Raw genomic sequence first — 25,863 nt, forward strand, 5'->3', positions numbered from 1 at the left:
TTAAAAATTTGAATTTAAGAAATTGAAATCTATGTTTGTAGAGAGGGGATACCCAGACACCTTTGTTGATAGGGTATTGGAAGAAGTGTATAGGGGTTGGGGTCAAAAATACAGACCACTTTTAGGAAGGCCTATGGTAGATAAGGAAAAGAATAACAATGTTAATAGACACTGTATGTTTAATACAAAGACGTTAACTGGAAATAAATATGAAAGGGCATGTGTTCTAGAGTATAACGGTTTCTCTGAACCTTTCATGCAAATAATTAGGGACTACTGGAGTATGTTAAAAGCCAACAAGGAACTGTTTGAAATTATTGGTCAAGCACCTTCCTTTTCTTTTAGGACAGGTACTAATTTTAAAAGAGTATTTGAGTCTTCTATACCTCAAAAGAGTTATGATGGAAAGGCTACAGTTCCTTGTGGTAGTTGCAAACAATGCTCTAATATCCTGAGAGAGAATCATGTACAGCTGGAAAATGGGCTTGGTAGTATGGTAAAATTTTGTAAAGGTAATTGTAACACAAAGATGCTAGTGTATTTGGCCATACGTAATGGATGCCCCGCATATTATGTGGGTAAAACGGACAGGGCATTTAAGTACAGGATGTATGAACATTGCTATGATGTCAAAAATAAAAAAGAGACCAGTGTTTTGTATAAACATTCCATTCAATGTGGGTCCTTTAGTGGATATAAATTTGGCATTATAGATACAGTTACAAACTATACAGGGGGTGGTGATTCAATGAATATGTTGCTTAATAAAGAACTGAAATGGCAACTTAGGTTGAAATCCAACATACCCCCTGGATTGAATGAATACATCACTGTAAAACCGGTCCTAGCACAGAAGGCATCTTTGGTGTGAATTTCAGCAGGGCACACAGAGGTTTATTATCAGACATTATGTTTAAAATAGTATTTAATATCCACAATATTTTAGGAAAAGTTTTTTTATTTGATATGAATATGATGTATCATTCATACATTCATATATATAAAAACAATTTTCAAAATAAAGGTACATTTTATGTTTTATTTAACATTTTTTTAGGGTGAAATGAAGTGATATTTTGATACTGTTTCTTTAAAATTTTAATTAATGTTAATTGTGTTTTATATAAAAGACTAGTAACACATGGAAGGAGTATCTGAGGAAGTCTTGTGGCTAAGACGAAAGCGCTTATGGTGGCTGCTCCTGTGATTTTTACAATAAAGTGGATTATTCGTTTTATGACTGTGGTACCTGGACATTTTACTTTGTTTTTTGTCGAAATACTGGATATAGCCAGAATTTTGGAATCATGCAAACTTTTTTTATTTTCTGTTATATTGAAAGCTGGTTTATTTTCCTGAAACAACCAAAGAATGACCAGCACTCTTTGTGAGATATTCAGTATACATTCTTTAATAGATCAGCAGCTGAATACACATTTTAGTGTACAAATTACACTAAAAATAACAAACCAGTTTTGGCACTATGGCCTTCATCAGTGTGTTGAAGCAAAATACAGTTTACATCCATTCAATGAAGTATAGATATACTAGAGTCAGAAAGACTGGGTCCACCCATCCCATTAACTGATTAAAAAAGTTAAAAATGCTCATTCATTCCAGGGGAAAAAAGATCTCCCAATCTAATTATCCAAGTTTTTTCTTTTTTATTAAGAATATCATGCCAACCAGCTTTCAAATTCCTATTACTTACAATTTTGTCAATAACTACAAATCTAAATTGTGCAGTGAGGTGTTTAATAGTGCGTTTGTATAAAGCATTGGTCTGACATGTTTTTCTAATATTACTCAAATGTTCCGAAACCCATATTCTGAATGGATATGTTGTCTGACCTATATAAAAAGCTGAACATGTGCATGTAGCTAAATAGATGACCAAATCCATGCCACAATCTGAAAAACATTTATATTAAATATCTTGGAGGTGTTTTTACTGGTAAATTCCTTCATCTTAACAATATATTTACAGAAAGTGCAATGGTCACATGGAACAAAACCCAATAGCAACCCCCCTCTAATGTGTGCTGATACTCCTATGCTGAGTCCTATGTTGGTAATGGTTGAAATACACCCCCCCCCCCCAGTGTCTTACCTCTTCTGAATGAAAAACAGCATCTAGAACCAAGAATATTACTTAATCCATCATCTGTCAATAAAATATTCCAATGTTTTTGAATTATATCCATGAAACCAACAGTGTTACGTCCATAACTCATGGTCTAATGATATTATTTGTCTTATTTTCCTTCTGCTCATATTTCAACAATTCTGTCCTATTTTGGGTTTGAACTAACCAACTAGTTTAAATGATATGGGAATTATAATACCCTCTACCACAAAATCTGGTAAGAGGATAATTTTGTTGTGCTAAAACTATACCATTGGTAGAGCAAATTCTATGAATCCTCAAGAATTGAGATTTGGGAATGTTATGTATTTTCCTTGAATTTATTTCCCTGAAACTACTGCTCTAATTTAAGAATAATAAACATCTGCACATATATGTTCAGTGTTATGAATTCTTATGATAGAAGATGAACACTCAGGTAATCTGCATAAGGTTGCTGTTATTGAAAATTATGATAAATGCACTACAGTATTCTAGGAGCATGGGGATCGTGAGTACTATTATGCAAGAAATTGAAGGGAGGCCAGACAGAATATTTCATATTTATAACTGTAAATGTCAGATGGACGTTATGACCTTAGTGCTAGAGATAAAGCTGAATGAGAATGTTTTTGCAAAACCAAAACTTAAGCAAATATATTGTGGTGCAACAGGCAGCACATTTGCCTTTGATGCAGAAAGCTGTGGGTTCTATTCACACAGCAGGTAGATGCACTGTTGACATTGCAGTGTAGCATAAGGGGGAATGCTGCACTCCGTGGTATGTTGTCCTTCAGACGAGATGTTAAACCAAGGTTCCATCTGCTTGAGTTGGTGATAGTTCCATTGGATGTAAACAATCCCATGGCATCTATCAAAAGGAGGAGAGATAGTTCGTTGATACCTTGGCTAAATGTCCTCAAGTAGTATGAATGGCTTGTTTACTTTATCTCCCCTTGAAAGAGTCCACTAGCCTAGTGGGACTAACCCAGTCAACAAAGAATGAATAATTCTGTCTTATGAAGCATATGAATGTGTGGTCAGTTACTAAAACTCACTTAGGATCTGCAGATATTTACTGTTACATAATCTAAGATCACTGTGTCAGCTGAGTAGACATAGTCTGTTGACATATACAGAGCTTTTAGAACTTGTCTCTAAAAGTTTTCTCTCTTTGGTATTAGATTTTATGATTTTCTCAAAATTGCATTTTGAAACTCTGTTGTATAAGCAGGACAAAAATACAATGCAGCATGTCAGAATTTCCATTTTTCCATTTCTTTGCATCTTTCAGATCTGTGATGCCCTTTATTTTGAGTTGCTTCAATATGTTTTTGTTTTTCAGTGGCTTATGTTTAGTATGAATGTGCATATAACTGTCACTGGAGAGAAAATATTGTACCATTAATAAGGACACAATTTCTGTCACAACAACAAAAAGTAGCACTAATTAAAAGTTTTGAACGCAATGTCCCTCCCCACTCCTGCCACCATGCACAAACACGATACACATACAGACACACATACACAGATACAATCATTCCCCCACACACATCTTGCTTGGCCTACTTTTATTTATATTTTCTCAGACATCTACATTTAATGAATCAGCAGATCTTCATCTTCTGCTTAAGTGGCTAAATGTATAAGCTTCTGATATGACTCATACTGCTTCAGTCCCGGGTTTGATTCCATCTATATCCACTTGTCTAAAGCATGAATCAGAACTAGTCAGTTAATCAAGCAGTGCTCCAAAACTGTCCCACAAAGGACTTTGCGTTGAATAGGTTCACCAATCTAACAGACAAAAAGTACAAAAAAAAAACTTTCATCCTTTCAGCAGTCAGAGAACACCGTACAGAGTATCAAATATCATGCTGCATGAAATCAATTTTAGATAAGTTTACGCATACCTTTCAGTTGTCCAGATTTTCTCAGGATGTCCAGATTTTTGCCTTAGATTTTTGGTCTGTTCCTTATAAAATTTGTGTTTTTCTGGCATATCACAGATGATTAAAGTCACTAAATAATGACAAACATTTGAATTTCAGACTTCATGTCCTCAGAAAATGTATGGTAACACAGATCTTGTTAGTTTAGCAACTTTCTACATTTATTAGAGCAATATTTAAAATCTGTCCCTATTTTTGGGACTTTCCACCCATTATTTTGGGCTTTGTCCAGATTTTTTGCACTAGGAGGTTCAGAGGTACGAGTTTGTGTTTGTATGTTTGTTTATATGTAGATATACTGAAATTGAATAAAACTTCAGTAGACTGAGCATAAATAGACTGACAAAAATAACTGCAAAACACTGTTGCAAACATACAGAGCAAAGTATGAGACATGACCTCAGAGAAAGCAAATCCACCACCATCTGCTATCTAAATATACCACCTTCAAGATCGCGCAGTAATGGGGAAAGGCTATATCCTTCAAACCTTTCATTAAATTGATCTGGCACCAATACTGACAGCTTTCCTTTCAAATGAATTAAGCAAGCAGGAAAGTTGTTGACTAAACCATCAGTCAACCCACATGTGGGCTCCCTGCATACACACACACACACACACACACACACACACACACACACATATATATATATATATATATATATATATATATATATATTTTGTATATGTGTATATATATATATATATATATATATATATATATATATATATATATATATATATATATATATATATATGTGTGTATATCTATATCTATATATATATATCTATATAGATAAATAGATATAGATAGATAGCTAGATAGATACACAGACACATATCATATATATCTATGTATATATCATGTGATAAATAAGTCACACAGACAAATCATACAGTAAAGAACTGCAAGAAAAACCCAGCCAAGCTAGTGGGGTTTGGCTTTATTGGCATGAATGTAACCATAAAGAATTAAAAAATGAAAAAGTCATGGACATTCAGAAGCTATGTAGTTGAAATACTCAATGGTCTTAAAGGTTTATTTGCATACATCCCATGGGCCTCCATTACAGGAGGTCTAAGGTATCACACAGTACAAACTTTCACCTGGCTGTTTTTTTCTTGCAGTTTTTACTGAATGGTTTGTCTGTGAGACCTTTTTATCCTTGGCTTGGGTAGCTGGGATATTTTGCAGGCACCTTCATCTTTATGGGCGTCACCTGGGTTTAAAGATTCTGTGAGTCTTTACTTTTGGCAAAATATCCATTTATGCTGTGCTAATGAGATCAATAAAAAGGCTGGTGCATTCATGTCCACAGTTAGTAGGGTTTGCATTTACTCACCTGACTGTAAACATAAAGAATTGGAAAGTAAAAACAAAAAAAATCATGGGCATTCAAAAGCCTTGTAGCTAAAACATTTGATGGCCTTAAAGGTCATTTGTATGTGTCTCATGGGTCTCTATTCTATTCGGTGGAGGCTGGTAACTTCAAATCAAAAGGGGGCTGCAGGAGACAGGTGAATGGGTGGAGTCAATGTGAAAGGGGTGTGGCCAACTAGAAAGGGGAGGAGTTATGCTCAAAACTACAAAAACTGTAACTTTAATTAAATACACTGCCCTGGCTGCCAAACCGTCATTATGAGAGTCAAATCAAGACAAAATGAAGTGTAGAAGAAAAAAAAATTCAATGCATTGGCTGCATGACAGCTTATTTAATATCTAGATGGAAACAAGAAGGTCGTGAGGCATGAAAAAATAAATTACTTTTTAAATACATTACTGGAATGCCAGTCAAAATCAAGTATAAAAAAAAACAAACAGCACTCAACTCAAACCACTTCTCCTTGCACTGCAGTTCTAATTATAATTTATATTCAGCTTTATTAATGTACCAAGTAACATGCTGAAAGTAGCAATCTCTGTGATACCCCCACTTGTAAAAATGTTTCTTATCCAGAAAAGACCTGCTGCCTGACAACTGTCTACTTGTTTCATGGGGAAAACATGATCAAAGTAAAAAATGAAAAGCAAACAAGAAACAAGCTCAAGATACATTGTTTAAATGATTACTGTACAGGTAATGGACCACACATGATAGATTGGCATTCTGTTTGGTTTACAGCCAGTAAAGCCTGCAAAGATGACTGCAAGTCTCCAACAAATGTAATGAGCTTCTTAAAATAATGTAATCCTATCCGTTATTACAAATACTGTCATATGCATTTCAATACCCAAGGCTTATACATTATCTAGTTATGTAAGTATTCCCTGCATGGCAACAACAGAAAGGCTTTCAATGCTGGCAATTCTTTAACAGTATGCTTATTAAAGCTTACTTGTATCTTACAATCTCAGACAAGTTTACCTGATGGTCATTAAAGCATTGCTGCCTAAACACAGAGCAACAGGCACTTTCTGAGTAATAATAAGCATAAATCAACAGTATAAAAATATGACAGAAACCAGAACATTCTGCAAAATCAAGGACAGAATAAAAGTAGCACTTGTGTCTACCTTGGATGGGGGGATACCCTGCACATTTACACTGCATAACTGCTCCTTGCCTTGCTTGGACACATCCAGAGTCACTACATGGGGGAGTGGGGTGCAACAAGTATGTCACAATTTGAAATGTCTCTGGCTGACTGTGATGGCCCTGACACATTTGTTATACCTCTCAGCCTCAGAACAAGAAATATGGACAGAGCCATACATAGAAGTGGGACAAAGGCCCAAAAATAAGGACAATTTTTAAATATTGCTCTTATAAACTTAGAAAGATAATAGAATAGTAGGTCTTGCATTAGTATGCATTTTCTGAAAGGTACGAAATCTGAAACTCAAATGTCTGTCATTATTTTCTAACTTCAGTCTTTAATGATTTGCCACTGATTTGCCAAAAAAAAACACAATTTTATGAAAAAATGGACCAGAAATGTGATGCAAAAATATTAAATAGCCACACAATACAGCTGGGAACCTGTGAAAGAAGGGACACTTTTTTAATATTAGTTCTGCTAACTTGAGCAGTTGACAAAATAAAAGAATCTACATGCATTTCTGAAATAAAAGTAATCTATAACTCTGATTATTACAGTTATTTCTTAATTGTAAGCCCTCCACGTTTTCTTCCTAAATTGTCATTTTGCGATGGGATTATTAGGGGAAGAGCAACATTTTGAGCCAAAATCGGGGACAGTTGAGAGGTTTGGATACGCCTAATTCTATAAAGCAATTTATTTGCATGTACCTCGCAACCTATTAATGCAGGAAATCTGGACAAGGTCAAATATACTGGGAGAACATACAAACAGTACTATAAATTGTTGTATAAACTGAGACAATTGATAGAATAACAAGTCTTGCTTTAGCATGCATTTTTCTGAAGGTTATGAAGTCTGAAACTCAGTGTCTGTCATTATTTAGTGACTTAATTCCTAAATTATTTGCCAGAAAACAACACATTTTATGAGGAACAAACCAAAAATAAAAAGCAAAAATCTATTCATTCTGTGAAAATCTGGACAGTTGAGAGGTATAGTTCAGTCGGGGCTGTCTTTGAGTTTGCTGCCCTTCCCCCTCACAAAATCATGGTCGAATGGAGCCTCCCCCCTTCATTCCAATGAACCATTACTTGGCTATTTCACCCCATTTACCATAAACACTAATGTGCATACTGCTTTACTTCTACGATGATTTGGACTTCATTTGAAAGTTTTATTTTGCATTTTACAGCACAAACACTAAGACATCTGCTAAATAAAGCAATGCGATCTCACAATGAAAGCTAATAATAGTAAGCTAGTAATATTGCAATAGGGAATAGATGGCAAACTGATAACAGGTTCATAGTTATTTGGCATCTTCACCAAAAAGGACTGCAGCATCCACCCCCTTTACAATACAGTACAGTATGAGCAATGCATCTGCCTACTGTGGGAGTAGAACCCACAGCCTTCTGCATCAAAAGCAAGTATACTACCTATTGTGCTATTAACAACACAAGCAAACTTAGCATAAGCAGCACTAAACTTTTGTTCCCCTGCAGGTCTCAGCTTCTTGTAAAATATACTTGACACTCAGCTGCATCTCTGAACTTTGCAGCAAAAGAAATCTGGAAAAATCCAAAATTTAAGGGGGGGGGGCAAAATACCAAACAATAGGGACACATTTTAAACATTGCTTGTATAATATTGGAAAGTTTATAGAACAATGCTGTGTTACCACCATACATTTCACTGCCAAGTATTGAACCCAGGACCCTGTGCAAAACACTCAGAGCAACATACCACTATGCCAAATCATCTGTTCTATGAAAGAAAGGAAGACTGAAACTTAAATGGCTACCATTTACTGAATTCAGTTCTTGCCATAGCTGTCAACATCTTAGCACAAAACACCTGAACAAAGCCAATAATGGGGGAATACAGTCCAAAAAAATAGGGACAAACATCTACTGAGGACAACAGAGCAAACCTACACAAACACAGGGAGGACATACAGACTCCACACAGAGGGCACCTCAGTCAAGAATCAAACCAGACAACCTCTAGTTGTCATGCAACAATACTACCACTGCACTACTGGCTGTGTTAAGTAGCAAAATACAGAAACCACAGATTTTATGTGGAACAGAACAGAACAAATATGAGGCAAAAATCTGCAATTGTTTTACAAATGGTGGTGAGTAGGGAATACAAGCTCTTGTCACTTGGGCCCAAGGCACAGGGGTTCAAGCCTTGTTCTCTACCCACCACCATGTAGCAAGTGGGGCATTATATACACACACACACAACCTGCAGATCCTCCATGGCAGCTAAGTCCTCCGTAGTGATTCTGTCCACACACCCTACCTGCAGGTCCTCCATAGTGATTCTGTCCTCTGCAGCAGCCTGATCAATTGTCTGTCCTCCATAACAGCCCATGCAGTCTGTTCTGGGTCTCCCCACAAGATGTGAGTAGGCTGGAGCCTCCAGCCTGCAGGCGATGCAGATCGATGTTCTTCCAGTCTGTGCAGTCATCATCGCACAGGCTCACTTTATTTTTTATTTTCTACAGTGGGGGGAATTTATTTTATTCTTTTTACAGGTGGGGGGCTGCAGTCCTGCAGTCCTATAGCATGAGCCACCCCTGATTGTATTCTTTAATACATTTGCATATGTTTGTTTACCTACACACACACACACACACACACAGTTTTATATATATATATATATATATATATATATATATATATATATATATATATATACTAAAAAGTATCTCAAGTTGATAGCAACAACAAAATAAAATAAAAATTTATCCAAAGGACTGCACTTTTATCCCATACAATGATCAAGACTTCATCAGATAAATTGCAAATACAACTACAGATATAGTGTGCGATCTAAAACACATGATTTTAATCAGATATTAATCATCCAATCACAGGAAATCTACTTAGTCCTTTCAGCCCTTAACTCAGGCTTAAGACCAGTATAGTAGCTATGGCCTGTTTATTTAAAATCTTTTAAATCGATCACTTCATAATTTTTACACATTTTCTACACTTTTAATAGCTAACAATAATGACAGTGAAACTGAAAAAATTTGTCAACGTTAAAACGTTTGAGAATCTTTATTTGTTCAGTAAGTCAGCAAGATTTCATGACTTCGGTCATTATGATTTTTGTAATGTAAAAATAGTGTCCAAAAAAGAAACACAATGCACTTCATCATCAGCTGAAATGAAACATTTTTGTTTGTATATAGTTGATTTTCAACATGTCATACTCTGTGCATGAACAAACAGAAGGGTAAGACAATGAACACTTTTTTGTCGCCAAGTAGTTTTAAGTTCACTTTTTTATTCAGCTGGTATTAAAACTAATAGTTTCAGCTGATATTTTAAATCATTATGTGTACAGTATACCAATATCAAGCTTAATTATTAAAAAAAGAGAAAATGGGCAAGTTTTCTTTCAACAGCGAAATAAGGATAACACACTGCATGTGGTTACAGAGACATACTAAGGCAATCATGAATTCCAAAATATTTAGAAATACTTTTATGCAGATCTTCATTTTATGACAATATGTGTTACTTGAACTAGTGTATAAAACACAGCAAACACATGCATGATATATTAAGATAGAGAAAGTAACTAACACAAACTGACATATTAAGAAAAATACATTTTGTTTAATTGTGTTGCCCACAATTAGGGCATTTTTCTTAATATTAACTATGGTTCAACTCCACATCTATTTTTTTATGAGACAGAGGAAAGCCAACAAGCATTGCACACTCTGGAAATTTTAAAGTGAGTGTTTTAAAGGTGTTAAATAATAGTATTTACTTTCCACTATTTAAATAATTTCCTAGCTTGGGTATTGTTTTGATACAGATACACTTTTGCTTCCATGGGAATAATTAAAAAACGTTCAATAAATATAGTGCAAGGGGTCAATGACTATGGTATCACATTTCAGAATAACATAAACTGTATTCCACTATATGGCAGTGCAACAATTTTTAAATTATCACTGGTCAAGGCAAGTAATGGTGAATATACTATTTCTCATAATAAATAAATAAACTAGAAATCAGAGTAAAAGCATAAAGAGAATGATATATAGTGAGAAAAAAATCTCTTAAAAAATATAAGTATTCATGATAAACACAAAAGAAAAAAAATATATGTTTTAGAAGTGCTCTACCAAAGCACTGCTGTATTCACATTTTTAAATGGCAAAATGCATAGCTTGCATGCATAGTAATCAAATAAAAAAGGTTAATCTGAAATATTTTGAAGGTGTAGTACATGGGATGCAGAAGAGGAATGCATTAATGTTATCATTGCAAAATGCAGTAATACATTTCTGCGTAAACGCATACCTGCAATAATGCACAGCTTTTACATTCACTGCACATGTACTTAAAAATAACTAAATTTGAAAAAATGTTAGGTATGCTTAGTAATCACTGTCTTGCAAACATCATGCATTGGCATGATTCATTTTTTCAACAATTAGCTTCATTGGTTCACAGGAGGTTACTAGGCTACTGGCCCTAGGGCCTTTATCAGCCTAGCCATGTTCCCTTATTAATCAAGTTGTATGGTCTATATTTGCAGTGCAAGTCTAAAGTGTCATATATGTTTACATGAACATGCTTTGCATTATGTGTATAATACATTTGCATTGCTTTCAGTGTTATCTCCAAGACTGAATTTTCAAAGTAAATAGAAAAAGAACATTTTTAATGAACTTCCTTTTCTTTTAATTTGTTTGACTTCAGACTTGGTATATTCAGACATCAGGTGAGAGGAGAAAACTTTTACTTTAAGGGGACAAAGCTACCCTGCAAAACAATGTTTTTAAGTCTGTGCAATGATTACCTCGCATAGTTTCTTAATATGAGATATCTGCAATCTTTTGAAGTTTTGCTTACAATATTTTGAGTCTTGTTGTAATGAACCTGGCTATTGTATTATGAACCCACCATATCCTGATGTGAGTACTGCAAAGTACACTGAGATATACAAGACTGAACATATTTCCTGTGTGTCTTAACAAAAGTTAAATGATCTGGCTTGATTATAAAGAAGTAGTAGATCAAGTTATTTACAAATAATAAACAATACTATGTGTTATCCAGCAGAAGAATTCAAGATAGTAAATTATAGAATGGATTAGAAAAATATCGGGCAGAAAGGAGTTCAGTAGTGCTAGGTAAATCTCAAACCAGGATTTGACAGAACATATAATATTTTATAAAACTTCAGCTGTGAAAGACTGGGTTATTGCAACAAATGCTTATTGGAATTATACTTCGATATTCTGTATATAATCTATTGAGAATTATGCAATAAAGGCACATTACTATTCAAAAACAAGCATTTTGATTGGATAGTCCAACCCGTGTGCATATACCAATAGAAAATGTCTGGTTACTGTAGTAAAATTGAGAGGTCAGACATTCTATTGGCATATCTGGAGGACAGAACAAAGTATGAGAAAAATCAGGTACAGTCTACAAAACTAAAGAAACAGGAACATACCTGATTTCCCTTATATTTTCACATTGTCCTTCTTAAAATTTGTGATTTGTTTTAAACAGATAAATGAAAAATAAACAGCAACAAAGATTCTCTTTTGTCCTCCTATTCTTCTGCACTGTACTGATGTATAGTGCAAATATAGGAATGTAACTCTCAAAAGCACCCACACTACATCAGCAAACAGCCGACAATACAAAAAGACTGAAGTGCTGTTACAAAGACATTATTTAAGGAAAGCAAGCAATGTCTTTCTTAAATAATGCTAATGTATAATAGCAATAATCTGTTCCTCAGGATTTAGCCACAAAAACCTTTATTTAATCACTCTGACTTTGTCCTACCCACACAGTCATGGATTATTGCTAACTTTTAATTGTAGACCAATGAAAATCAAGTTTTTTGTAAAGGGTTAGGTTATACAAAATGTTTTACTATGACCTGCATCCCATTTGTTTGTAAGAAGACAGTTACTAGAAAAATAAGGCCAGTGAAACAGAAATTTTCAGATGACAGTGTGAAATGCAAACTATATAGGTTTTGCAGACAAATTAAGTACTTTGGTGACAAGGAAATACAAAATCTAGATGGCCCTGATGCATTCGTTGATGGTCAAAATGGAAAGTACAATACATCGATAATGTGAATGTTAATGCAATAGTATATATGCACCAAGAAACAACCTTTGCACATGCAAAACCAAAAAAAAGAAAAAAAAAACCCATAAAAAATCATTTTCCCCTGCACCTCCACACACCCAGCTAATTATATATACTAACTCTGAAATCACACAAAATTGGAGAAAGGGAATATTCCCAAGCCATGAGAATTGTGCAGCCCCATACACCTGGCAACCATCTGCTTATTCAATCAAAAACAGTTGACTAAACAAATGTCAGAAAAAAGCACTGTTGCTTGAACCATCTTCACTCATCCATCTATCTATCTATCTATCTATCTATCTATCTATCTATCTATCTATCTATCTATCTTTCTATCTATCTATCTATCTATCTATCTATCTATCTATCTATCTATCTATCTAAGTGGAAGGTAATATACTTGAAATAAATCCTGCAAGGAGGAAGACCAGAAAGAAATTGTAACATATCAAAGCAGCTAAAACTTTTTGTGTACTGCAAAGAATTATGACTGGGACTCTGAAGATAATGTTAATTAGTTATGTGTGTTTGAAAATAAATTAATTTCGAAACAACATAGAAAAACTGGTCACGACTGATGGCCTAATCAGAAGTTTTATATATCACACACACACACACACACACACACACACACACACACACACACACACACACACACACACACACACACACACACAACCACAGACACACACACACACACACACACACACACACACACACACACACACACACACACACACACACACACACACACACACACAAAACTAAAACTAGAAAATTATTATCAGAATTAAATTTAAATATGTTGCCAGACTATTTTGATTGCATACTATTTTGAAGGAAACTTATCAATCAATGAAAAACATGAAAAAATGTACAGACAATAAAGAAATGACATAAGGAAATAAACAAATATATAAATATATAATATATTTTTAACCTGACTGTGTAATGAATTGAGACCTATTTTCATTTGCAACCTTTAAGCACATTGCCTGTTTAAGTGACTTATTTACAGTTGCGTAATGGGCCACTAGAGAGTGAAGGACTGAAGCCCAGTATTACAGGAAGATACTCTTTGGTAGCTTACAGCTTTAATCCATTACAGTAAAATGCATATTAAGAAGAAAAAGGAGTACATGCTGAATTTAAAGCAGAAAACCTTAGCAGAACTAATCACATGCAATTATATATCATAACTTGCTTTTGTATAGCTATTGACATATTTAATGGCCTTACAGTCAGGATACACTGCGTAAAGAAAGAATTTATACTCCACAGTGACATAAAACATGACACAAGGCATTGCAACTGACTCGAGTGAACAAGATTAAATTACACAGTGCCTTATAAGAATAATACAGTAGTTGGCCAGACACAGCGCCTTATAAGAATAATACAGTAGTTGGCCAGACTGTGAAAGAACTGAAAAAAGTCAAGAACATCTATGAGTGTTAGAGTAAAAAATGAAGGAAGAAAAATTTAAAACTGCATGGAAAATATCATGCACAACACTACTAGATAAAGCTGGGGATCGAATAAATGATGTAGTTTCAACATTAATCTTAGCTAATGTAACTGAATGTATGTGTACTTTAAGGGATCAAACATTTTTAAATTGTGAATCACGTGACTTTTTTATAAGGTTCAAAAATTGCAGAATGCAAAATGTTGCAGGATTGGAGTTAGAACCAGATTAGGGTTTAGGGATATTTTCATTTTTTCTCACAGTTGTGTGATCTTTGAGTTTGTATATATAAGTGGCCTGAGTTGTGGTTTTGCATGCCCCCTAAAAGAAAACAAGCAAAAACTAAAAATTGTTGAGTGCAGATTTGACTTTTACAACTACACAACACACACACACACACACACACACACATATATATATATATATATATATATATATATATATATATATATATATATATATGTGTGGCTAGATAGATGAAATGCATATATATGTATGTGTTTGATTTTTTTTTCATTTTTCAAGCTACCAGTCTATACCAGCTAAATGAGTGCCCCATGTAAAAGGGAGTGAATTACTCAAGGAATGAGGTTATAACTAGTATTTCAGCAACCTTTAAAACACTTATTAAAATGAGCAGGAAAATGCATGCACATTTTATTTGTTCATAATGCAAATTAATTTCAGTTAATCTCAATTGTTATTCACATTGAGATAAAACAACACAGCCTGGTTGTACAGTTAGAGTTTTTAGGGTTACATTTCATTGTCATAGATTTCAAAGAATAATAACAGTGAATTAAACATATGAATAAAGATAACTACAGACACATGTACACAGGCACACCACATAAAACTATGCATGTAGGAGAACACCCTCTCACTGTGTGAAGGAGGTCTGCATTCCAGATGATGGAAGAGCTGAAATGTAGGAAAATATTGCTTTCATTAACACACATGCTATAACAAATAAAATGTGTATTGTGAGTAATATATTGCTCCTTTAAATGATTTAACACTGTACATTATAAAAAGAAATACACAAAGCCTCCTTTAATCCCCCGTCTCTAACTGATTCAATTGTGCTTATAATTTTCAAATTGCCAGCGTTAACATCTTAAAAGACAACAAAACTATCGACCACTGTATCATGTTTTAAATGCTGTATAAGTTAAAATTCAAGATGTGGTTAGATTTGTTCTGTTTGGGGAAGACAAATCAAATGATGTTTTGAAAATGGTTCTTTATTACTGGTAATTTCAATGTCTGCTCAAAACATAGTTTTGGGCCATTGTTCTTTATCATTAAATTGTATGAAATGTACATCAATAAATATGTTTACATGAAATGTCTGACAGTTGTGTATAGTATTCATTGTGCAGTAAATATAAATAAGACATCATTGTTTTTGTTCAGATGCTATTCATCATCTGAAACACCTTAAACTGCTACATAGATTTAACAGGCAGCAAGGCTTAGCTAAGAAATCTGATTTCACAGTTATAGTTTTAGGATCATGTGAATGTCTATCCAATTCTGCTCAGTCATGCAACTGTGCAACTAAAGTGGAAAAACAGCAGGTGAAATATTGGTGTGAGCATTAGTGCACAGAGCCATTCTGTATCAGAGAGCACACAAATTAACAAATGGTCTGTTCACATGTTGTAAACGTGATATGTGATGTGTAAGGCAAAAAGGGCACTTGTGTGGAGATTAAACCATTTTGTAAAATAAGCATAAATTCAGTCCTATACCTTGTTTTCTCATTTAAACAGTTCTTATAATAGTACTTTTAATTTACATGTTAACTGATGGAATTCACATTCAAAAGCCAGTTCTGTTTATACAATTACACATTGGGCAGATTCTGTATTCTGTGATAGCAGAATCATATAATGTAAAAAATGTGATATCAGAAGGGTGCAGTTTCTGAGGCCAGTCTTCCCCTGGTTAGGTACCTAATATTTTATTATTGTTAAGTACCCTTATAGCTTTGCCATGTCCTACTGAAGGTCTGCCATAGACTAACATACCATGGTCCACTAAGGTAGTCTGTTTTCAGGGTCTTTAGAAAAGTACTTTCTCAGGTCTAGTATAAGGTTAGTACCCTAGAGCTACATTTGATTGTCTGATCTCCCTGCACTGTCCATGTACATCAGCCTCCCACCTTCACATTTCTCATTTAGCATGTTGTACATCCATAACATGTGCAGTCTCTCTTTCTTCCTATTTCTAGTGAATATATGTCCATTGGCTTCAAGCACTGTGTGTACTCCTGATGACCCATATGACCGTACTCCGAGTATTCTGCAGCTCATTCACATTATTGTTATAGTAGGACCTGCAGATTTCCAAACTGTGTCTCACTTGTATGCAGTGGACTGGAACTAAAATGTCCTTGTTGCTGGCATCAGTGCTCTTTATTAGGGGGTCAGTGTGTGTAAAAGCTGTAACTTTTGTCAATATGTAGACACCACAGACAAATTTATCCACCCAGATTTGGGTAAGACTTTCTGGTTTCATGCAGAAGGCACCTGTGATTCTGAACATTTAGTATATCTTGCCTATTGTGTGGCCTGCATGGCCTTCTATATAGGCAAAACAGACAGGAAGTTTAAGTTTAGAATAAGGGAACATTTATATAATATACAGAAACAGGTCACCACAAATTCCTTAGCAAAACATGTAATGAGCACTTCACATACACATAACTTTAGGTTTATAATGGTAGAAAACACAAAACTAACTAGTAGACTTGGGGACATTAAGAATAAAACAGAACTTAATGAAACTAAATGGATAGTAAGATTGAAAACCCATGAAGGTAAAGGGCTTAATGATAAAATACCCATTAGACCTGTTTTAAAAAACAGACCACTAAAAACTTGACTTGAGTGAATATATATGGCACAGTTATAGATTTTATTGATTTTATATATTTAAGGATGAATTTTATGTATATGTATTTATATATGTATATATATTCATATGTTTTATTATCACTTTAAAATTTTAAATTGTTTAATTGATAAATTGATTGCTCAAGGATATATAGTAGATTAAGTAAGTAGTGTGTTTGTCATTATATCTGAAGAAGCAGTGGGATACACTGTGAAAGCGCTCACATCTCTTGTTCAGTAAAGAAGTTATTCTACAATTGTGTCATCGTTCAGCCTTTTGCTGTACTGCTTTTTTGCATTTGTTGGTGCTTTGGCATTTATCCAAAGGGCACAGGTTTGTGTTTTTTCTGTGTGTATATAAGACATATTTTGAATCAACTAAGTGTGGAGAAGTTTTATAATATGTCTGGTTTGGATTTGATGTTATTAAATGAAATTTGTAATGATAAGAATATTAGAGTCATGAAACCAGACAAAGGGAGCTATTATGAATAGTGAAGATTATTTGGGATGTATGAACACTGTTAATAGATGATGCACATGTAGAAGTGTCCTAGAATAAAAATAATATTGCCTTGTCTAGAATAGACATGTGGTTGGAAGATATGTTACTGCAGGGCCGAATCACATAAAATGAGCTTGATTATATGAAAAATGATAGTTATAGCAAGTACTTTTGGAATCCCTAAAATTCATAAATGCCTTGAAAATCCACCTTTTAGATCTATAGTTGATGCTACTAGGTCTAAAACTTTTTTATAACAAATGTTTTGGATAATATATTAAAAGATGGCATGGAAAAATTAATACATAGTTATAAAGATCCTTGGCACATTTTAAGCAAGATGAATCATATTCAGTTTCTGGCTGATGCAAGTATTTTAAACATTGATGTGCAAAATATATATGCTGTAATTCCACATGATATAGGTATTCAGTGGTTTGAGGAATACATCTATGAAAATACTGATTTATCTCCTGGCAAAATTAATGCCATTACAGTCGTAATAGAACTCTTGTTAAAAAATAATTTTATATATTTTGAAGGCCAATTTTTTAAACAAAAAACTGGTGTAGCCATGGGAGCAGCCTGCATGCCTATTTACAATTTTTTTCAAGACCCACTGAGAATATCAGTATGTGTTTAATAATGAATTTAAAAATTTCTGCGTTTTATACATTAGATTTTTAGATAACATATTTATTTTATGGGTGGATACCCTTAGTAGGTTAAAGGAATGTATTAAATATATCAATAATACAGGTGATTTCTTTAAGATTTCTATATAATTTTAGTAAAGAGAAAATACTTTATTTGGATGTGGAACTGAGGAATGATTTTGAAAACCAGAGGTATTGGTCTGGTATACACAGGAAATCTACCTTTTCTTATTCTTTTTACACTTTAATGCAGGGCACCCCAAGCATCAAAAGAAGGCAGTTGTAACGGGACAACAAGTTTGATGAGCCAGAATGATTTCTGATGTTGAGGTATTTTATAATGAATGTGACAAATTTAGGGGATATATTTTGCAAAAGGGGTTATCCAACTAATTTTGTGGCTGAAATCAATAAAGAAGTTTTAATTAAAAGAAGGAATGGAGTTTATTTAACAATCATAGGTTCAAATAGTTTGACTATTGGTAATTCGTTAGAACTTGTTAGTTCAAAATCTAGATAAGAGAGTAACACATTCTTTGTTACTACATTCACAGTTGACATTAACGCTCTTGTGAATAATTTATATAAGAATTGGGCTCTTTTCTTGATAGATGGGAGCCTACTGGACAAATTTGGTAAAAAACCTTGTGTAATTTTTAAAAAAGATAGATCATTCAAGAATTATTTAGAGCAGGGTAATGATTGGTTTGTGAAGAATGAGAGGCAGATAAAAGGCATGTATAGATGCAGAAGCTGCTCCCAATTTCAATTATATTGTGACAGTTTTCAGATTAGAGGTAAAGTATTTAAAATCAATGGACATTTGTCATGCAATTACAAATAAGTAGTTTACTTAGCAAAATGTTATTTATGTCCTGCATTCTATGTGAGGAAGTCTTACAGAAAATTAAATGATCACATTTACAAGCATTTATTTGACATTCAGAAGTGTAAAGCCAAAAATGCTTTGTCTAAACATACAGTATTGCATAAGATGCATCATTTTGTTTTTTTCTTTTTTAGTAACTGAGCAGGTTAAGTCTGACCTTCAAGGTGTTATTATTGATGATCATCTTGAGAAATGTGAATTAGATTAGATGCAACTACCTTTCCTGGGTTGAACGAAACTTACTCTATAAATTCTGTTTTAAAATTAAAACATTACGATGCTTGACTTGCATATTTAATTGTTTAATTGAATTGAATTTGTGATTGGTGGATTTTATCATATTTTTAAATGTATGATATATAATTAGCCTTTAGATGGTGTTTCTTTGTTCTGATGAAGTTCCATAAAATAAGGAATGAAAGCACTTAACTTTGTTAATAAAAAGGTTTTCCGTTTACTTGGTCGTTTGATGTTTGTGCATTACAGCAAGTTCTATTTTACTTACAGGTGGTTGATACTTGCTTTGGTTTTTGAGTTTGGTTCCGTTATATGCCTAAGAAGCCTCTGCTTGCTATATATGACCAGTGCTATTAGTACTGTTGTTATTATTTTACTTCCCCCAAATACGGTTTTCTTGCAGAGATCATTATGAAAAAATGACCAAACTGAAACCAAAAGGAATATCACATCAAAAAATATGTATTTTCTTCATAACTGAAAAAAAATATTTGCAGACAGGATGGTGAAGCCAAAAGCATCATCCATTCCATCAGTAAGCAGCATAAATATAAAAAAAATAATTTTCTCTGCTGTAGTAACTTCAGATAAACCAAGATTCAGAAAATCAGGCTGAACAAATGCACATTCAGTCAGTCTGTCCTTCATGTATGATACAACTACCAGCAATTACAGGTGATGTTACAGCCTGGTTAGACTCTGGTGAATGCAGGCAGTGAAAGTTCCAAGAGCAAACCCTAATGAATTAGTGAAAAAGAATGAAGATGTTGTATCTGTATTTGAAAAGCCTAAAGCAAACTGAACAACAATAATTGCATTTGAATTTATGAGGTTTACAGTGTACATTATGGCTTTTTTTGTTGCTAAGTTATATTTTCAAGTACAAACTGGAACAGCACTGCCATGTTACTGCAGCATTCTCTGACATGGTAAGGCATAACATGGGATCCTCTTCAGATGGGTCTACTCCACTCTGCCGAAATTTCACATAACCAATAATTAAACGATTGAGCCGAGAGATGTGAAATTGCCCAACGCTGGACCTTTACATTGCTGAAATTCAGATTAATGAAACACCAGCTGTGCATGTTACACACCACTCAGATAGAGATCGCGGTAGAGTGAGGATCAGGGAATTTCCCCTTTTCCTCACTGTAGAGCAATTTCAGAGTTGGTACATAAAATCTGCAGAGAGTGTATGAGTAATGTAACAAAAGGTAGAGTTTTCTGTTGACGTGGAGCAGCTGGTGATTTGTTGTTCTGAATATCAGCAATGTAAAGATTCAGTGTTGTGCGATTTTGCTCTTCTCGTATCGTTCTTTTGATTTTTAGTTATGTGAAAATTCAGTAGAGTGAAGTAGATGCCTTCAGATATACCACTGCTTGCCCCAGTAGTCCTCTCTCACAACACAGCCATACTAGCAGCAGGATGTACGCATTCCCTATTTTTTATTTTAATACCGCACTATTTTATTTCCCCTGAAAGAATTATACAACACAGGCAGCATCTGCTATGTCTGTTCTACATGCAAGAAAAGTGATCTGCCATTTTCTCATGCCTTCCCTGTCAGCCTTAAAGTTTTAATTCTTGAAATTAATAAGAATTGTTCTCTCTATGACATGTTCTTATCACAACAGTGTTAAGATACCAGTAAAAGTTACCCACTTAAATAACTGGTCCTCTTCTATGACTGAAAAACCCTAGAGAATAATATTATCTCCCTTTAACTTAGAAATGCTTTTGTGTCTAATCATTCTGATGTGCTTTCTATCACATTGCTGCAGGTTCCCTGTGCAACAAATATTTTTTTTTCTCCAAAGGCAAAACCAACAAATGAGTTGCCACATTTTGAAACAGTTAGTCAACTTGCTGTTTAAAATAAAAACCTGGTTTATGGCATTGAAGAACAAAACTACACTTCAACTCCCATTATGCTTGTTGCATACTGCAAACCCTTGTAACCAGACAGTTTATCACAATTTAATGGTACTGCAGTTTTACCTGACAGTTTTGAAGCAGATAAAATTTTAAAGTACCAGCAACATCATATCTGCATATTTGAATAAAACTTTCTGAAATAAAGCATGTAACACCCCAGTTTTTTCTTGAGACGCACTTAATACCAGGACAGGCTGTCCATTTAACAGGCAGGTACATATAACAGGAGTACAACTGCAGTGCCTTGTGAAGACAGTTCTGGCTTTCAAGCAGGTGCCAAAAAAATATGTCATATCTTATTCTTACAGGGGATATATGCATCTGCTTTGTACATTGTAGTAAATCTGTAAACAATGATTTAGCCCACTTTGTAAAATCAAATTCATATGCCTATATGATTGTTCATAGAAGAGTTAAGTAAAAAGCTTTTCAATTCATAAACAACTTCTTAGGCATCTGTTGCCTCATAAGCAGGTACTTTAGGTGTTCTGAAGTAAGCACTGAGATTTGCAATCTCAGAACCATCCTGTGTGTTATCAGTTTCATGAGAACATGTCTCTGAATCATCATATTATTAAATGATATGCTGAAGCAACTTCTGCTTCTCTGAAGATTACAAAACAGTTACTTACCTTCTGGTCGATATTGAGCAATAATATTCACAGACTGCCCTGCTCCCTTCAGTGTTGCTGCAGCCTGTTCATGAGTTGCACCACGAAGATCTATCCCATTTACCTATTTAAAAGATACAAAAGATACCGACATTTGTAGCATAAATTATTCATTTACCTATTTAAAAGATACAAAACATAACTGACATTTGTAATATAAATTATTAAAATAATACACACCACTGAAATGTCACCTAACTTAAGGACTGCCTGCTAAAGCTCAAATACTTATGTCACAACCACTACCAATACAACTCCAAACCTCCCTCACTTCCAAATACACTTCTAATTGATGGGGATATCCACCCCAATCCAGGTCCTGCTTCTCCTACAACTACATCCATCATCCCAACAGCCACCAGTTTCAACACTCTATCTCCCCCCAATCCAAAACATCTTAGTATATACTCAATTAACATACAGAGCCTCCAGAATAAAACCACAGAACTACACTCCTGGAACACCCTCCATTCCCCACACATCCTAACCCTATCTGAAACAGGGTTAAAGTCCCACATCTCAAACTCTGAACTCCTTTCCCCCCATTACATCTAACGGCAAGAGAGAATGGTTAGGAAAGGTGGTGGATTCACCATTATGTACTCCGAACACCTCAATCTATCCTCCATACCCATAACCCATCCAAATTTCCACCCCGGTGAACTACATATCCTAAACTGTCACCTTAACCCACAAAAGAAACTTGCCTTAGCTGCTGTCTATATCCCACCAGGTAATAACATTCCCATCCTCGAAACCATATTCTCATGGCCATCACTCAATATCAGCTATGAAACCATTCTGTTTGGAGACATTAATGTTGACTGGCTAAAACTATCTACAACCAGCCCATCTCTCACTATCAACCTACATGACTTTTGTCAGCTACTTACTATACCTACTAGATTCAATAAAAACAATAATAGTAGCTACACTGTTGACTGGACCCTAATAGCTGACCCTAACCTGTATCAAAACCCTACAATCTATTCACAAACTCACCCACAATGTTCAGAACAATAAACACACATACCCCACTCCACATTTCACCAGTAATCCCTCTTTCACACTTGACCCCATTCTGACATCTTACATTAAATCTCTCCTGCTTAAGCTGAAGCCATGCTCCCCCTCTTCTTACAACACCCCCTTTCTTAAACTAGCTACTCACTCAATAGCCTACCCCATCTCTATCCTCTTCAATAAATCTATTCAAGAATCTAAAATCCCAGATATATGGAAATAATTATTTATCATTCCATTACACAAGGGAGGCAACTGCAATGAACAACCCAACTACAGACCTACTGCTATCCTCGCTCCCCTCTCTAAAATCCTTGAAAAATCCATTCACAGATAGCTTATTAAGTACCTTCTAGACAATCACCTCCTAACCCCTATGCAACATGGCTTCAGACCCCATCATAGTACATCTACTGCCTACTGTCCTTTAATCAAACCGTTGCCAAAGCCATGGACAAAAATGTACTGGTTTCTTGCTTCTTTCTTGACCTTTCTAAAGCATTTGATACCATTTCATACTTCAAACTTCTTGATAAACTATCACAATTAAACTTATATCCCTCTACTATTAAATGGTTCACTAGCTATCTCACAAATAGACAACAATCACTAAGACTGCATACTTCCTGCTCCCCTTACTTACCAATCCAAATTGGGGTGCCTCAAGGCTCGATTCTTGACTCTCTACTCTTTAAATTTTCACAAACCAACTGTATACTTCCTGTACGGTATCCTCTCTGGCACAATATGTGGATGACTCTACCCTTATTACCTGTTCTGACAGTTTCTCTAACCTCCTCTCTACTACTTAATATAGCTGTAGAAAAATGGCTAACCGACAACCAACTAATTCTAAATCCCAAAAAAACAAAGGTACTACTCTTTTTCCAAAAACCCTCTGTAACCTGAAAACAACCTTCACATTTTCTTCTCTTGACAATACTATCATACAACCTGACCCACATACTAAACTTCTTGGCATTATTATCAATGACCAATTAAAATTTGATACCCATATTCAGCACTGTATCAAAAAGACCAATCAAAAACTTGGCCTACTGTACAGACATAAAAAATACCTAGCCCCTGACTCTAGGCAGAAACTAGTTCAGGCCTTCCTTCTTCTATGCCTACTTTATGCCTCCCCCATCTTTTCACATCTACAATCTGCCCTTTTGGCTAAACTCTGTCAATCATACTATAGTGTTGCAGCATTTGCCAGTAACTAACCCTACAAATCTCATCACTGCCATGCACTAAAATAACTCCATTGGCTTGACTTCCCCCAGCATCTGCTTCACTCCCAGCTGCAAATGACTCATACTCTTCTCTTAAACCCCTTTTCCTGTCCTGCTCTATCCTCACTAGTATCACATTATATACCCCCTCCAGACCACTCCACAGCTCTGACCAGCTCTTTCTGGACACCTATAAACCAAATAAAAACATTGGTAAACTTTTTTACAAATATAGTATTTCCCATGCATGGAACAAACTCCCCCTTAACATCCAATTCATTTCTAACATAAATCTCTTTAAATCCAAACTTAAAACTTTTCACCTAAATACCATTGCCTGTCACTGCAATGATCCCACTTAAATCCCACCTTACCACCTTACTACCTCTCACACTCTTTGCACTTACCTATTGCAAATGTCCTATCTCATTTGCATTTCTTTCTCTTTTTGTTGATTAAAAAAAAATAATTTTTGTACAGCATGTTTTGCACATTATTGTAATGTTTATGTAAACTTCATTCTCAGGCCTTTTGTAAATTTTTAATGTTCTCATGTAATGCACATTATTGTAATGTTTGCATAAAATTTCATTGTCAGATGTTTCTCTTTTTTGTAACTTTTTAATAACTGTCTGAAGCTTTTCCTTCTCTGGTCTCCACTGAAAATGAGCCCCTAGCTCAGATGGACTAACCCGGCTAACAAATGACAAATAAATAAATAAATAAAATAATTATCACATATAACTTTTTGTCAGAGAAACTAATCATACAAGGGGTATAATTTTTACCAATTATTTTCTCAGCGATTTGCTGTATAATTAGTGAATAACCAAAGTCTTTATTCAACAGGGCAGCAAGTCAATAAATTAATTAATATATTATAGGCCCAGAAATTAAAAAAATGTGGCTAGGGAAGGCAAAAATCCAATTTTACCTGAGGTTAATAAAATAAAGCAAATGCAAGAAATAGCTTATTTAGGTAAACTGCAGTTAGGAAACCATTATCACAAGTAAACAAGCAAGCTGCAATATCTCTATTAACTACAGAGGAAAAAAAGCAACAGGACCAAATATTTTCTATGTGAAATAATGCAAAACAGTAAAGTTGTTGGCAAAGCTTAAATTTAGCAGTGTCATTATTTTGCAAAAATAAATATGCAGGCACATATCCTGTTGCTTAATTCTTTGTTGTCATTATCCATTAGATGAGCAAACTTTCTGTAAGTACCCTATACACACATTTGATCCTTTCATCCTCCCAGAATAAGCAGCTGACCGTGTGTGTGTGTGTGTGTGTGTGTGTGTGTGTGTGTGTGTGTGTGTGTGTGTGTGTCTCTGTGTGTGTGTGCGTGTGTGTGTGTTTATGTGTATGTGCACCTCTGTGTGTGTGTGTGTGTGTGTGTGTGTGTGTGTGTGTGTGTGTGTGTGTGTGTGTGTGTGTGTGTGTGTGTGTGTGTGTGTGTTTGCGTGTGTTTCAGGATGTTAAGCTTCATCAGCAAACCATAATTTTACTCAGACAGTGTGTTGAGGTGAGAATCAAACACTGATGAGCTTCCAA

At 34.7% G+C, this 25,863-nt stretch overlaps 1 protein-coding gene across 9 annotated transcripts in view; it reads right to left on the reverse strand.

The window, feature by feature from the left end:
- Positions 1-25,863, reverse strand: part of DLG2 (discs large MAGUK scaffold protein 2) — a 4,792,098-nt gene that overhangs the window by 1,459,162 nt on the left and 3,307,073 nt on the right. For all 9 annotated transcript variants that reach the window (XM_044071159.1, XM_044071154.1, XM_044071155.1 and 6 more), the window contains one exon: positions 22,006-22,108. In XM_044071159.1, coding sequence (XP_043927094.1) covers positions 22,006-22,108 — 103 coding nt within the window. The remainder of the gene's footprint in view (positions 1-22,005; positions 22,109-25,863) is intronic.

This window comes from Protopterus annectens, chromosome 5.part0 (assembly GCF_019279795.1).
Source record: "Protopterus annectens isolate FY-2018-M chromosome 5.part0, PAN1.0, whole genome shotgun sequence".
NCBI classification, from domain to species: domain Eukaryota; kingdom Metazoa; phylum Chordata; order Ceratodontiformes; family Protopteridae; genus Protopterus; species Protopterus annectens.